Source organism: Corylus avellana, chromosome ca1 (assembly GCF_901000735.1).
Source record: "Corylus avellana chromosome ca1, CavTom2PMs-1.0".
NCBI classification, from domain to species: domain Eukaryota; kingdom Viridiplantae; phylum Streptophyta; class Magnoliopsida; order Fagales; family Betulaceae; genus Corylus; species Corylus avellana.
The window spans coordinates 46449121-46465084 of NC_081541.1; the positions used below are offsets into that span (position 1 = coordinate 46449121).

The 15964-nt window shown below is 35.5% G+C and overlaps 2 protein-coding genes across 4 annotated transcripts; one reads left to right on the plus strand and one right to left on the minus strand.

The window, feature by feature from the left end:
* The first annotated feature begins 785 nt into the window (after positions 1 to 785).
* On the plus strand, positions 786 to 5045 carry LOC132183558 (zinc finger CCCH domain-containing protein 30-like). 3 transcript variants are annotated; one of them, XM_059596903.1, is made up of 3 exons: positions 786 to 1024; positions 2454 to 4549; positions 4846 to 5045. In XM_059596903.1, the coding sequence occupies exons 1-3, from the start codon at positions 978 to 980 to the stop codon at positions 4851 to 4853; spliced, it is 2151 nt and encodes a 716-aa protein (XP_059452886.1). In that variant the 5' UTR covers positions 786 to 977; the 3' UTR covers positions 4854 to 5045. The 3 variants fall into 3 exon arrangements, with proteins under 3 accessions (XP_059452886.1, XP_059452874.1, XP_059452877.1); XM_059596891.1 differs by having other exon boundaries at positions 788 to 1024; positions 2454 to 5045; XM_059596894.1 differs by having other exon boundaries at positions 790 to 1024; positions 2435 to 5045.
* Positions 5046 to 7453: 2408 nt separating this feature from the next.
* On the minus strand, positions 7454 to 11398 carry LOC132173641 (protein DETOXIFICATION 43-like). Its single transcript, XM_059585197.1, has 13 exons — positions 11256 to 11398; positions 10763 to 10884; positions 10348 to 10572; positions 9924 to 10108; positions 9190 to 9325; positions 8994 to 9090; positions 8806 to 8906; positions 8530 to 8693; positions 8267 to 8338; positions 8046 to 8162; positions 7851 to 7946; positions 7620 to 7741; positions 7454 to 7508 (listed from the first exon to the last, which is right to left on the minus strand). Exons 1-13 carry the CDS (start codon positions 11396 to 11398, stop codon positions 7454 to 7456), a joined length of 1635 nt encoding a protein of 544 aa, XP_059441180.1.
* Positions 11399 to 15964: the final 4566 nt, after the last annotated feature.

Here is a 15964-nt window from a genome sequence, read left to right on the forward strand (position 1 = left end):
TTATTATGTCATGAAATATAATAATATATTGAGTTTTAATAGAAAAATAGATGATTTTATTTTTCTCATCTAAAAGGTGCATTATTGAAACTAAATAAAAGGTTAAAATAACTCTAGGCTTTTTATTTTTAATAATAGTTTTGTTTGTTAAGATTTTTTATTTTGCCTTTTGTTTTTTAATGTCAAAATAAATGTATTAATAAAAACAACACAAAATACTCGTATAAATATAAAACTATTTTTTAATATGTATGTCACATCAAAATGCATTAACAAATAGACAAAAACGCTCTTACTATAATTGAAATGATGAATAAAAAAAAAAAATCTAAGGTAATGATTATGAAAATTCTTGTTTTATATTTTCAAAATAAACACGTCTCCAAACAATTCAAAACATAAAAATATTATTTAAAATTTCAAAAATAATTTGTAGCTTTATATCATTTAGAATACTATTTTAAACCAAAAACATATAAAAAACACCCAAAAACATATAAAAAACATATAATTCCTGAAATTTGCAATAAATTATTTTAGAATAATAATTGTAATTTTAAAATAATCATTACAAAGGTTATTCTGACAAAACTAGGAAGAGAACAGAGAAGGTGGCAATCCCACTAATCAAGCCCTTTTCCCTCTCACCGGCTAAGCCGGTCAGCACCCACCATTTCAAACATGGACTTCATTTCTCGTGCATTTCAATGCCAATTTCATTTCATTTCATTTCAATTTCATTTCCAGACGTCCCCGGGAATTAAATTTAAATTCACTCCAAATTTCTCTGCATTTCATTTCCATTTCTCTTTCCCAGACGTCACTTTCTCTTTCAGATTCTCTCTCTCTCTCTCTCTCGATGTTTCCTCGGTACAATCGGTGATAGAAATGGAAGCTTTGCGCTTTTGCTCTTCGGTATCTTCTTCGTTGGTGTATCGCTCTCTATTCGATCGATGAGCGAGTGAATCTTACTCTCCATGCCTCTAGATCTCTGGCTAATCTTTGATTCTGATACTGATACTCGGTGAGTTTTGCACTGCGTCATATTGTGGCTTTCGAATTTTCTTGAGGGTCTATTTGCTCAGAAACAATGTTTTAGACAGTGATTGGCTTCTAGTTGCTCTACCCTTTTTGGTCCAAGTTGTGGTCTGTGATTGAGTGTGTTTTTTAGTCTGATTTTGAATTTCTTTTCTTGCTGTTTGGTTGCCGAGAAAGTGGAGGAATAGAGGAGATGCAACACGGTTTACACAACCTTTGTTTTTTTGTCTTTTATTGTCTTGGAGCTCTACTATAAAGTCTTTGCTTTGAGTCCACTTCAGTGGAAAGTGAGAAAATCTGAAAGAATAAATTTTGTTTCTTTGATTCTAGAGAAATCTTGTTAGATAATTGTTTATTTGTTTATTTTTTCTTCAAAGATAACTGTTTTTCATTATTGTAAGTGTTTTTCTCTAATTTATGGTGATTTTTTGGTTAATGAGTCAAATATATGATTTTTTTTGTGATTGTACTCTCTGAATGATCTTGTTTTTACAGTACTCGAGAAACAAATGTTGTGTTTTCGAAGGGAATATAAATTTGTAATTATTTATTATTATTTTGTTGTAGTGAATATTGGGAAGATTGTACCTTTTTGGTTTGAGAAGAATAAATACGATTCTGTTTTCTTTTATTTACTTGTAATTTTCTCTTTGAAGGAAAATGACTGTTAGATTTCACTTTAGATGATTCTAGATTACAAGCAGATCTATATGCCCTGGGATAAAGATTCTTTATTGATCATTTGCTGGGTGTTGATGCTTTTGGTACGGCTTATCTTCTAATTTGTTCTTTGGTTTGGGAAATTTGATTTTATGCATTATTGTTGCTATGCTTATTTTGGCGTTATAGGTTATTGTGTTTAAACTTAGTTATGATTCGTTGCCCAGGAAAATAAAGACTTTGTTATGATTCATGGGTTGTGTTCAGATTTTTGTATGAGTTTGAGTATTGTCTGATTTTCCATTTCCCCCCTAATTTATGATACTTACAAGTTTGTGAGCTCTCAGAAGTGTTTGATGGCTTTCCGTGTTTTCCCCTCCTTTTTTAGCTTAGCATTGTTTGTTAACTGGGAAAATGTTGGAAAAGGAACAATGAAATTCTGAATTCATGTTTTCGCTTTGTTACCCCAAGAAATGAGTAGCTTTTTTAGGCGTTTCTGATGATGTTTATTGAGTGCTTTCCTGTAATTTTTTTTTTTGGCAATTTGTTGCTATATTGTTCCACTTATATGATTGTTGTGACATGGCCATGCATCCATTTGCTTTTAAGTTTTTGTCTAGGATTGATATTTATCCATTAATTTGGTCTGTTTTATTATGAACAAAAAATTTTAGTGGGTTGGATTCTTATATAAAATCTAATAGAGGCTTTTGTTTTTTTGGCTCCCGAGTTTTAGCTAATTGAAGCATGTGCAGTGGTCCAGAGCAATCTAAATCATCATCAACTCCGGCTGCATCTACTGTAGAAACCACATCTAACAACAAAGACATGAATAACCTAACTGTTCAGACTGAAGATTCTTTTTCCAGCTTACTTGATCTTGCTGCTAACAATGATGTTGAAGGTTTTAAGCAAACCATCGTGAGGGTTGCTTCTTCAATTGATGAGGTTGGACTCTGGTATGTCCGTCAGAAAGGCTCAAAACAAATTGTTCTCGAGCATAGAACTCCATTAATGGTTGCTGCAACCTATGGCAGTGTTGATGTTCTTAAATTTATACTCATGCATCCTGAAACTGATGTAAATTTCTCATGTGGACAAGATAATACCACTGCTCTTCACTGTGCTGCTTCTGGGGGATCTCTTAATGCAATTGATGTTGTTAAGCTGCTTTTGTTAGTGGGTGCTGATCCAGATCGTAGAGATGCTAATGGTCTTCGCCCTATTGATGTTGTTGTTGTTCCTCCAAAGTCTCAAAGCTTGAGAGCTGCGCTGGAAGGGCTTCTCTCCATCAATGTTTCTGATGGCACTGTTGGTGAGCGTCATCTACGGCTATCCATCAGTTCCTCAGGTTCTGACTCATCAACCCTTTCATCGTCACCTGAAGATGGATTGCCTTCTTCTCCTTTGGAGTTGGTATCTTCTCCAATGTATTCAAAGTTTAATGATTTACCTGTTAATCCTGCATCGGAGAAGAAAGAATACCCTGTTGATCCGTCGCTACCTGACATTAAGAACAGTATCTATGCAACGGATGAGTTCCGCATGTTCTCATTCAAGGTTCGTCCTTGTTCACGAGCCTACTCCCATGATTGGACTGAGTGCCCTTTTGTGCACCCTGGAGAAAATGCTCGTAGAAGAGACCCAAGGAAGTACCATTACAGTTGTGTGCCTTGCCCTGATTTCCGAAAGGGGGCTTGTAGGCGTGGAGATATGTGTGAATATGCTCATGGAGTTTTTGAGTGCTGGCTCCACCCAGCTCAATACCGGACTCGGCTTTGCAAGGATGGTACAAGCTGCAATAGGCGGGTCTGCTTTTTTGCACACACTACTGAGGAGCTCCGTCCCTTGTATGTATCAACTGGATCTGCCGTCCCATCACCCCGCTCATCTGCCTCTCACGGTGTTATGGACATGGCTTCTGCTATGAGCCTTTTTCCTGGATCTCCTTCATCAATGTCTGCCATGCCTCCTTCTCCATTTGCTCAACCCATGTCTCCATCTGCAAATAATGGCATTTCACACTCATCTGTTCCATGGCCGCAGCCAAATGTACCAGCCCTTAATCTTCCTGGAAACAACCTTCAATCCAGTCGCTTGAGATCTTCGCTTTGTGCCCGAGACATCCGACCTGAGGATTTAAATTTGTTATCCGATTTTGATGCCCAACAACAGCTTCTAAATGACTTGACTTGTTTTTCGCAGTCCCGGACCAATACTGTCTCTATGAATCGTTCTGCTCGGTCTAAGACACTAACACCTTCTAACCTGGAAGAGCTATTTTCTGCTGAGATCTCTTCGTCTCCCCGATATTCTGATGCAGCTGTTTCTGCTGTTTTCTCCCCTACACACAAATCTGCTGTTCTCAACCAATTCCAACAGCAGCAGAGCATGCTATCACCCATCAACACTAATGTTTTCTCCCCAAAAAATGTCGAGCACCCTTTATTGCAAGCTTCATTTGGTGTGCCATCCCCAGGAAGGATGTCACCAAGAAGTGTGGAACCCATCTCCCCAATGGGCTCTCGACTCTCTGCATTTGCTCAGCGTGAGAAACAGCACCAACAGCTGCGCAGCCTCAGCTCCCGGGATCTTGCAACCAACAGCCCAGCCTCCATTGTTGGGTCTCCTGTAAATTCTTGGGTGAAATGGGGATCCCCAAATGGAAAATTTGATTCGTTGGTTAATGGAGATGAAGTGGGGCGACTGCGAAGATCATCATCGTTTGAGCTTGCTAACAATGGGGAGGAGCCTGACTTGTCATGGGTCCAATCTCTAGTTAAGGATTCACCCACTGAGATGAAAGAAAAGTTGCCAGTTCCAGTCTCAGGGGCTGCAGCATCCGGTGAAGGTTTGAATTCTAATTCTCAAATTGAATCCATTGATCATTCTGTTTTAGGAGCTTGGCTTGAGCAGATGCAGCTTGATCAGCTCGTAGTTTAGTGAAAGCGAATTCTTTTTTTGACTCACTGAGATGATTAAAGAGTTTCGGAGGGTACATATAATTTTTGTGGGTTACTTTTTGCTGGTGGAGAAGGTGAAGTGGGGGAAGTTGGAAAATGGTGGCTAAGGTCTAAAGAGTGAAGAATGGCTGGATAAAGTTTAAGGGATATGATTCAATTTTTTACCATTTGTTGTTTACAGCAGAAGTCTGAAGAGAAGGAAGCCTTACTCTGGGCTAATATTAAAGAAACCAAGTCCAGGTTAGGTATCTCTCTTAAAATACATCTGTTTTTAGGGTTAGACTTTTTTCTGAACTTTCATTTCCTCTTCAAAGGAAGCTGTATGTTAATTTGCCAACGAAATCATTAGCTCTGTATCTCTTCAATGTATCAATTTTTCTTCAATATTTTCTTGGGTTGTACCATTCCTCGTTGAACAAAGACAGACTGTTGGGGGGGGGGGGGGTTTGGTGGGTTAGGTCTGAAGAAGGGTTTAAATTGGTTCTTGGGATGTGTTCCATTGAGAGACTTCGTATTTTGTGGGTGGTTAGGTAGGGAGAGAAAGGGGGAAGGCAATATGTTTATTTGATGTTGTAAAACTGAATTAAAGTTGTTATTATATCAATACCTTTATTTTTTGTTCTCCAAGAATGGCTGTCCTGCTCTTATCTTTTTCCTGTATTCCCTTTCTCTCTCTCTCTCTCTCTCTTGATTATTTTAGTTTGTGGATTTGTTTATTTGAGAAATTATGTGGGAACCCTGCTGTGGTGGGTCCTGCCAGTAGATGGGAATTGGCTGAATGGATATATATTTTTGGATTCTTTCAATCTTCATGGAGAGTGACTATTCCACGGTGTAGATTTTGTTTGTTTTGTTACATTTAAAAGTATGGTAGTACGTCAGTTTAAATGACATGGTCACATATTTATTCACACCATGGATTAAATTTAATCAGGAGCATGAAATATAGAAGGATTTGATCCTTCAATAGGGGTATACTTTTTGAAAATGATGTGAATGATGTTTGAGGAGTTGGGATATCATGTACCTTGTTTTATGCCCACCACTCGTGGGTGGGTGGGGGTGTTTATCGGAAAGAGAGGAGAAAGTAATAGTTGTTTTCATAGTTCGATTTGGGATGGTGATCTGTGGGGGCATGTGGTAGGACTTTCATGGGTTTGCTTTTATTTGGTCGGTTGAGAATTTGGATGCTTTGTTTCGAAGTCATGGTGGTTTGGTTAAAGAGCATCATCCCATATCAAAATTCGCATCATCATTAGCTTGGTGCCTGCGGGCCCTAAGCTTTCATTATCGTTGATGATTTCCACCATGCAATGCGATTGATGCCTTTCAAAACATCTTCCAAAATCTATTAGCATATATTCCTACTTTGTTGCCATAAGCACAATTAAGATTAATACAAAGGGAAGAGAGATAAAAGTATGCTTTTTAGTATTTTTTTTTAAAATAGAAAGGAATTTACAAGAGCTGTGGATGTCTACCCGTACTAGTATAATAAAGGGTTCCTTTAAGATTGTATTTTACAACACAATCCCTTTTGGAAAAGTAGGTGCGAGTCTGAAAATGAGAAAATGTCTCACTTGTATATTATTTGCCTGAGCAATGCAAATCCATTTATGATTTTAAGGGTAAAAGGTATAATCAAATAAATATCCAATAGTTTTAGGTTTTCTAGATTAGTGGTTAGGCTTTTAGCAATTGGTAGCCGAAGACTAGAGGTGGCACCACGGTACAAGTTCGAGTTGTGGAAGAGGACTAGAGGAGGCGTATGAGGGTTTTTTTTTTTTTTTTTCCCAAACAAAGCGGGAGAGCGGGTGAGGCGTATGAGTTTGAATTGTAGAGGAGGCGGTTGGATTAAAATGTTTTGGTATTATGTGTGGATATAGAGTAAATGAATACTAATAAGTACTTAAAAATAAAAAACGAATACTAATAAGTAAAACTGCCAAAAAGAGAAATTGTTACAATTGAGTTATTATCGAATAGAGTACGCCGCTTTGGACGTCGAATTCAGAAACGTCATGAAGTGTTACGATCTTAAGAGTTAAGGGTTTAACTAAATCAATATCCAATGATTCTAAGGCTTTTGGATCAATGGTTAGCGGATTAACATATCCAATACTTGTTCTATTATTATCATTGAGAAAGATAAAGAAATAGTTTTAGGAGCCCATAACCGTATATGGGGTTTATAGCAGCATTTTTGTTGACTATAGCCAAAAAACCACAAGAAAAGATGGCGTTTTCTCAGTTACCAGCCCTTTTGCTCATGGACCTGTCTCCAAAAAAAGGCCTTGATTTGGTTTCACCATCTTTTTTATTTTTTTATTTTTTATTTAATTCAAAGGGGGAAGAGTAAAAAAAAGGAAACTTTGAGCAGGGGTTTAGGTAACCAAACATGGTTGGGGATTAACACTTTAACGCATCATATTCTAAACAGCTAACTTTGATTTTCTGGCATAGCAATGCCAGGCCATATCAGATTGTAAGAGACTTATAGTAAAAGTTGTAGACAACGGTCAAAATAGTTTATGATTTCAAGAGAAAGAGGTGTAAACAGCAATATGATTTATATAATAGCGTTTAAGCATATCTTATTACAACCATCAGGCAAGACACATTACATATGCGGCTGAATCCAGAAATCAAAATTCGTCACAAAAGAGAGGCAGAATATAAGTCTGCAGAAAATATATATATTCCTGAGGCTTCATTTTCTTGGCAAACACTTCTTAAAACTTTTAGACGATCGATAATCCAGGTGGTCCAAAAGTGTCTTATTAGATAATAATTTAAGACGAGGTTTTTCCCCTGAGGAAGCGCCATGGACCAGTTGCTGTTCCAACCCTGCAATTGTAATTGCAAAGAAAACAAGAATTCCTTCAGAATCTTTCAGTTTCCATGGTTTCCTTCATTGGGTAATCACAAGAATATGGATATATATCAAGGAAACATTACCTCCAGACACCGGCAACTGTGCGCAAACCCATGTAGATGATCAAGGCATACCAGATTCCAAGATAGCCTCTGGCTTTAGAAAGGAGGATTTCTGCGGAAATACTTGCAACAGCCATCATCACCTGAAGAAGAATAAGAAGAAGAAATTTACCAAGGAATTAATACTAATTAAAGAAAGCTTTGAGGGCTTGTTTATAGTGTTGTGGAAAAGAGGGCTGCTAGTAAACTTGCCATTGAATATGCAGTGTACAGAAAGTCAGAGGCTCCAAAGTTCACACCATCAAGAACAAAAGCCAAGGTGTTCAGTGGTTGAGTACCAGCAATAAACTGAGCCAAAAGGGAAAAGTTTCAGTTATCTATACTTGAACAAAGTTACTAAGATTTGATTCTTCAAAACTTTTTGTGCTTGTTATTTGGGATATATACCGGTATGCCAATATACATAAGGTGCAGAACATGTTTGTCACTTGTGAACACGCCGCCTCCGAAGTATAAACCGGCTCCTACGATAACAAGGAGCCCTATACCAGCAACAAAACCCATCTGCAGAGTAAAAGGTGGTTGACAAATTAAGGGTATGTAAGCATTTCAAATGAAAAGCAATGAAGAGGACTGAATTTACTTGCAGAGTATGGAAATGTCAATACCTGTGCTACGCGGAGAGCAGTCACCACAGCCTTTTTGTAGTCCTTCTCAGCAAATGCACAAGCCAGAATTGCCTAAAGAATGGAGAAAGTAAAGTCATTGGCCATTAATCTATGTTGGGAATAAAGCAATTAGTTAGAACAGGAAGCTTTCATACCGCATGATTTAGAAGTTGCCTAATTTTTTTGTTAGATTCGTGGGTCGTGTCAAAAATTGCAGATTTAAGTAACTCGATTGGTGAAAAAGGAAGAAGAGCAATGCCTACCTGTCCAGCAACAGCCAAACCATCTGCAAGAAGTGATGATGTTAACCAGACCTGCAAGCAAATCTGGAATGCAGCCATGGGAGTAGGGCCTTGCCTTGCAGCCAATGCTGCTGCAAAGGTCACACAAGATGTCACGGCTATGACTCTGGTCAACATCAGGAAACCTGCATCAAGATTTTTTTAAAGAAAGTTAATTAACAAGAGCTATAAGTATCCAATAGCAAGTAATACCAATGTTTTGAAGGAATCATTGATGGAGGAGATTAACCCTCTTACCATTTTTGATGAACCGACCAAATTGTAATTGTTTGAAGCTTGGAGCCAAGAGATTCACTTCTCTAATCAATCTCAAGAAAAGGATCAGAGAAATTAAGTACCTAGAAGGAACATGAACCATATGAGAATCACCTCGGATACATGTATACATGTATGTATATATACAACCTTTTTTTTATACAACTTACTGGGAAAGAGCATGTGAAATGGCTGCACCCCTGACTCCAAAACGAAGAACAAAGATGAATATTGGGTCCAGAATGATATTTGTTCCATCTCCCACAACTGCATTATATTAAACCAGAAAAACAAAAGAAGATGAGGTGGTGGAATGTGTCCAACAATATCAAATAAGAAAGGTAATAAATTAACAAGACTCCCTACGTGTTGCATATAAAGGAGTTGTGGTATCCTTAAAGCCTCGGAAGACCCCTTGCATAGCTAAGGAGAGAAGAACTGCAGGAGAACCAAGTGCTCTTACTGTCAAGTACTGGCGTGCTGGTGTATACATAGGGGAATCCTGTTCAATACAAGAGAGATTACTATTATATGTTTGTTACGAAATCATGAAACTGCTAAAAAAGATAAGATTGAACCCCATATTGAAAAGGTGTTCCAAGTGTGAGCAATTAATATAGCGTAGTTGGATCAAAATCCATAGGCCATAGCAGGGACAGAATCAAGAAATTTTATGGGAGAGGGCCAGCCAAATTTTTATTTTTACTAAAAAAAAATATTTTGGTTGTTTTTTATGAACTAAAGACAACTGTAAGGGCCAAAAAAAGTGGGCATTTAAAAGTATGGGCCAAAAATGAAAAACAATTAAGAATAGGGCCAAAAAATTTAAAAATAGGGCCAAATAGGGCCAAATTTGGCCCTATTTTACTCTTTGTTTTTCCTTATTTTGGGGGGCTTGGCCTATGCCAGTCCCCAGTTTCGTCATTGGGCCTTAGAGCATTCATATCAGGCTCAACAAATATATATATATATATATATATATATATATATATATAAATTGGTGAGCCGGATGAGAATGCTCTAACATGTTATATTATAACTTTACTAAAAGACTCTGCTTAAAGGTGTCAATCTCCATTGTATGAGAAGAAGATACTTACAGCCGACACACCCATGAACTTTAAGAGAATATTTGACCCAAATATAAGCAGTAGTGCTTGTGCCACGCCAAGAAGTGTGCCCATGATTATTGCTGTTGTTGCTGAGGGAATGTTTCTCTTCACCTTTTTGCGTTTTGCAGGCTCATTTCCCTTAGGAGTAGTAACACAGGGAGAGTTGCTTCCGGCTGCATTGGAATCCAATAGCAAATTACCAAAGATAGTATGTTAGAACAATGACAATTTGAAGCATTGCTTGTTATATTGTTAAAAAAATCATTAATTATTCTAAAAGCTTAAGTAACACGTGAAATATTTAATTAAAGAATAATGCTAGAAATCACACTTCTATCCTATCACTATGACACCGTGTTGACGTGACAATGCCTATCGACTCTTAAATTTTAGAAAGAGAGGGAGAGAGCACCATTTTTTGGGGAAGGCTCTTTCATTTCAACATTTTTGGGAGAAGCTTCTTCTAAGTTCTCAAGCTTCTTGCCCTCAACCTTTTCTGCTTCAATGCTACTTTTGTCCATAATGTCTTCCTCAGCAACAAAAGAAGTGGTAATGCTCACAATAGGGTACATGGTAATCCTTGAAGCTTGGTTAAATATGGCGATAGCAACTCCAACGGCACCAATATCAGTTGCACCTAAAAAAAAAAAAAAAAAAAAAAAAAAACGGAATGTATAATAATTATGTTAGTCGAACTTCACTTTTACCAAATGTTTAACTTCATTTTTAAAAGTCGTATTTTTATTAATTGTGTTTTAAAATTACTATTTTTTTCAAATTATAAGCTTTAAATTAATGTACATTAATAGAGAGAGAAGCAGACCGACCTAGACGACCAATGAACATTGTATCGATGAGAGAAGCAACAGGATCAGCTGCTAAGGTAAGGACTGCAGGAATTGCAATTGATAAAATCTCCTTGCCAAGGGTATCCAACTTGCAAACAAACCTACAATTACATTCACAAAAAAGAACACCATCTCTTAGGTTAGAAATGTTTATAATCACACTCTGGTTCTATTTCTATCTCACTTGATTGACGAGCCAGTATCCATTAGCCGTTGAATTAGTCATTGTTAAAAAATCAAAATTCAAGAGAGCTGATCAGCACTATTAGGTCAGTCCAGTGAAATGGAGCGAGCTGAATTGCTTTGATCCAAGAAAAGGCATAGTCAGCCAACGACTCGATGCAGGTCATGACGTGACCTACAACTCGGGCCTTTCCAGTGGGATGGGATATGGTTTTGACATTTTTTTTTTAAAAGTCAAAAATAAAAAAAAATATAAAAAGTTAGAAGTAACACAAACAAATGAATATACCTCAAGTCTTTAAAGAAAATGATGAAAGGTATCTTTGAGGTGCGATAATATTCTTGCAAATCATCATTCTGCAGGTCACTCTCATGTTGCTGGGCAGCACCATTCAGGTTCTCATTTTGATTCGAATCACCATTCTGAGCCATGATAACTAATGGAAAAAAAAAAAAAAAAAAAAATTTAAACAAAACTAAAAGTAATTACTTTATGGTTGAAGTGTTCTTAAATCACTGATTATTTTAAAAATTTAAGTCGACAGAAAAATAGTAAATTTAATTATTTAATTAATACTTTAACGTATACAACATATAATATATAAATATATATGATCACTAGAGAAGCTTAGAAAATTGAAATATTCATTGGATTACTACCCCTCTTTGCTGAGATGATCACAATGAGGATAGTAGTGGCTGCAGAAATGGTGAGAGAATTAAACTGATTGCTGAATGATGAAGTGGAAATGAACTCATAGGCTATATATATAGAAGCCTCAGGATTAAAAAATTATAGAAGAAATCAAGCTTAATTATAACTTAAACACAAGACTAGACAGGAATAGAAAAAATAAAAAAATAAAAAACAAGCCAAGACAGAAGTCACCTGGATATTGACAAATTAATACCCTGGTCAAACTTCATATGCAACATGAAGGAACAAAATTAAAGTATTCATAGAAGTCACCTGGGTTTAGAGAAAAAACAAAGACCATAGTCACACATCAAGTAACATAAGAAAATCTTAATTAGTTATTAGATGTCATTGTTGGGCAGCCAATAATTAGTAGTAATAAACTAAAAAAAGAGCATGAATCAACCTTAGTTACATGTTCCCCCAGGAACATGGAAACGAAAATAGACACGCAATTTCATGTTCACACAAGGTTGGTATGGAAAGTTGATATACGCAACTTCACGTTCAAACAAATGTATATATATATATAATTTCTAAAATTTCTAAGCTAGTCAAGTATGAAATGAAAGACATGATCAATGCTGTTAATTTGGTGTGCTGCTTCTTGGATCATGTGTAGTTTAGCAGTTTCTACATGTATGGGACACTTTCTACAATTTTGTTTAAAAATGGACTTTCAACTTCGATTGCCAAACACACTCTATATTAGTGATGTCAAGAAAGACGTTCAATATTCTTGATATATCTCCGTTTTGATCTTCCTAAAAGTTTGGACTCCAAAAATTACATGTAAATTGAAAATTATCAAGCATTCAATCATCATTCGAGTAATGCTTAATTAACACATGGTCGGCCGGATAGATTTTAAAGTTTTAGGGGTCAATTTTAAGTGGGGTATTTTTCTAATATTTAAATATTAATTAAATAATATTTATTTTAATTTTAAAATCATTCATCTTTCTTTTTGAGATGCAAAATTACTAATTAACTTTTTATATTCAACTTTTTTCTAATATCTAATATTTTTAATTGATAAAATAACTAATCCACTTAATCTTCCTTACGACATTGTCGATCTATGATATGATTTTATCAATTTTAATTTTAAAAAACTTATATATATATATATATATATATATATATATATATATATAAAAGCAACTATATTAAGTATTGTCAATAAAATTCCATAAGCAATACATGCATTTGATTTTGATTTTTTATTTTTAACTAATAGTATCTGAAAATCTTATTCTATTGTGGGTCTTAAACGACCACCTCATTCGCTTAGTGAAAGAGCCGATAGTACTAGCTTGCCGCTATTTAAGTTTTTAACTCTTTTTTTATTATTCAAATCTTTTTCTTCATGCCTTGGGATCATGTGGATTACCATAAGAGGCAGAAATTCGATGACACATATATGTCATGTAGGATTAGTATAATTGATACATTAGGTATTCTATATATGTGAACAATTAATTTATTATTTAATATACATTAATATATGTCTCTTATAATTGTAGAAATGCTTGAAGGTGTATTAAATAATTAAAGACTTTGCCAATCAGACTTTCTTTTTAAGAATATTATGAATATTTATTATCTTAAAAGATCCGTGAACAGATCAAACAAGCAGGAAGGAAAGTTCCCTCCATACAATATCACCTACACTAGGTGGGACATCCCCAACCAAGTAGACATAGTGACATGGGCAGTAGTCAATTTTGTTAGTGTATGCACAGCATTATTGGCGTCCCTCATTACATTCCTAAAACTGGCGCTTTCCATACCACGTAACTCTCTTTAGATACATTCGATAAAGTGACCATAGCTAATAAGACATGTTGAGGTGCATGGTAATCATTAAGTTGACAAGCGTCATGCACACATCATATATACATGTCATATACTTTTATATGCATAAACAACTATAAGTTCGTTCGTATTACAATGTTGCAGGTCAAAAGTATATTTTTAAATAAAATTGTAGAAAGTATTTCGTTTGAGAGTATATTTTTTTAAAACAATTGCGCTTTAAAAAAGTGAAAAATCCACATTTTCAAATCGCAGACAAAGAAGTGTGTTTTTGAAAGTCAAATTTAGATTTTACCAAACACTTGACTATGTTAAAATCACATTATCATTAGCTGAGTTTTAAAATAACTATTGTTTTTAAATCGTAGATACATTTTGAAAATGTTAAACCAAAAAACAAATGAGAGACGTGACCAAACGAGCATGGGCACATTTAGTCTAATACAAAGTTAAGCCCAAAACATCTATAACTAGAATTTTTTTTTTTTTTTTTTTTTTTTTTTTTTTTTTTTTTTTTTTAAGTTTAAGATCCAAATTTAAGTTAATCCACTTCCAAACAAGGCATGTGGATATTTGGAGAACAATGCATACCTAATAACCAATATAAGGACGGCCGATTTTTTGCCAGAAAATGACTTAAATCTCTATAAACATCCATATATAATTATATATATAGCATGCTGCATGCACAAAATATGCAGTCTGGCATGCATGCATGAAACGCACGCAATGCGTGCCAATCAGGGGTTGGTCTTGCATGTAACGTGCGGCATGCTTTCACCGAACAAGACGAAACAGGAAAACGACTAGAAGTAGAACAACACAAGGATTTATTGAAACTTCTGGAAATCAAACAAAAATAACTCTCTGTTTGTGTCTACTGACCACACGCCAAGCATCAGCGGAGGACATGGTGGGTGGTTCAGCTATCGTCGGGTCCAAAAACCCCGGGATGAACGGGTTTTATGGGGCCTTTACACAAATTATGACTTAGATATGTCCTGGGCTTAGAGAAATAATTAAAGAGAGCACAAAAGTATTCAGCTATATCAATTATTGAACTCCCGTCATTCCAAGTTGATATAAATTCGGCTTGGTCAGGTTCTAATTTGAATTGAATCCGTCGAAATTAGAATAAGTGTTATTTGTGTCGTGTAAAACACATGTCACGATTCCAACGGTTCGGTAAACCTTTAATTATAATACAACCAGTCACATCTTTTCGATGGGAAACGACAAAAGAAAACCATGTAGGGGATATCTGGGGAATCCTATTCAATGAACAATTAAGGATGCCTGGTTTAGTAGTAGAAAACGACTCAAATCTTTATATATAAGTAGCATGCATGTTTGGCATGAATTTATAGAAAAATAAAGAAGGAGCAGCATTTGGGGGGCCAATTAATTAAGGATAAGTCTCTCGTATGTGGCATGCTATCAAAGATGCAGACGAGAAAGGGAAGGACGAGAATTGACAAGTGTCAAAGAGTTGTGAACCATAGGAGTAAGTTTTGATACAAACGTGCATGAATTGAATGTCCAATTAATTAATATGAAAAATACAAAGATATTATAAGGTGACAAGTACATGCATATATATGTACTTTGCATTATAAAGTTCTTCTCCATCCCTAGTTCCTTAATCCCCGGTTGATTACCAAGAGGGATACAATAAAAATAAATATTTCTGCATCTTAGTACAGCAATTGCGTATAAGTATCTATATACATTCTTTTATCATGAAAACTAGGAGGAGGGGTTGAGTTGGTGTGGTCTTTCTGAGACCAAAATATTCTCTATTTTTTTGCTTTGTTTTGTTTTGTTTTGTTTTGTTTTTTTTTTTTTTTTAAAATTGTAAGCTAGGAAAATTTCTTCGTTTTCGTTTGCAATTGAGTAACGCTAGAGTGATTTACTCCATTATCACTTCTAGTTCTTTACTCTATGACGTGACAGTACCACGTTGCATTGCCATTGCCATGTCAAGCAACAACAAAACAAAAGCGGAAGAAGAAGATGCTGTTGAAAATTTGAGCTCCAAAGACACAGATGTGGTGTTTTTTCTTGTCTCTATCCATTTTTTGCCGTTGCAGAACAACCAAGCAGCCATCAATGGCTAGCTCTTGCTTCTAACCTCGGCTTCAAAGTTCAAGTGATCTTTTACAGCCGTGTGTTCTCTTGATTTCTGTGTCTTGGTTTTTGATGAATTGGGTCTATTTATTTGTATGAAGTTTTATGATGGTGGGTTTGTATGCGTGTGAAGTTAGACAAGGAAGCGAGAGGGTGGGTTTTGATCAGGTTGTCAGAACAGTGCTTTCTTCTTTCCAGCTAAAGTATGAAATCTCGTTTTATGTTCTTTGTTTTCATTAACTTTTTGCTTACTATCAATTCAGTATAAGAATTAAAATATAAATTAAATGATTAAATTAACCTCTTTTTATTAGTTTAAGTTTTTGGAATAAAAGCTAAATACATGTTTTGAGTTT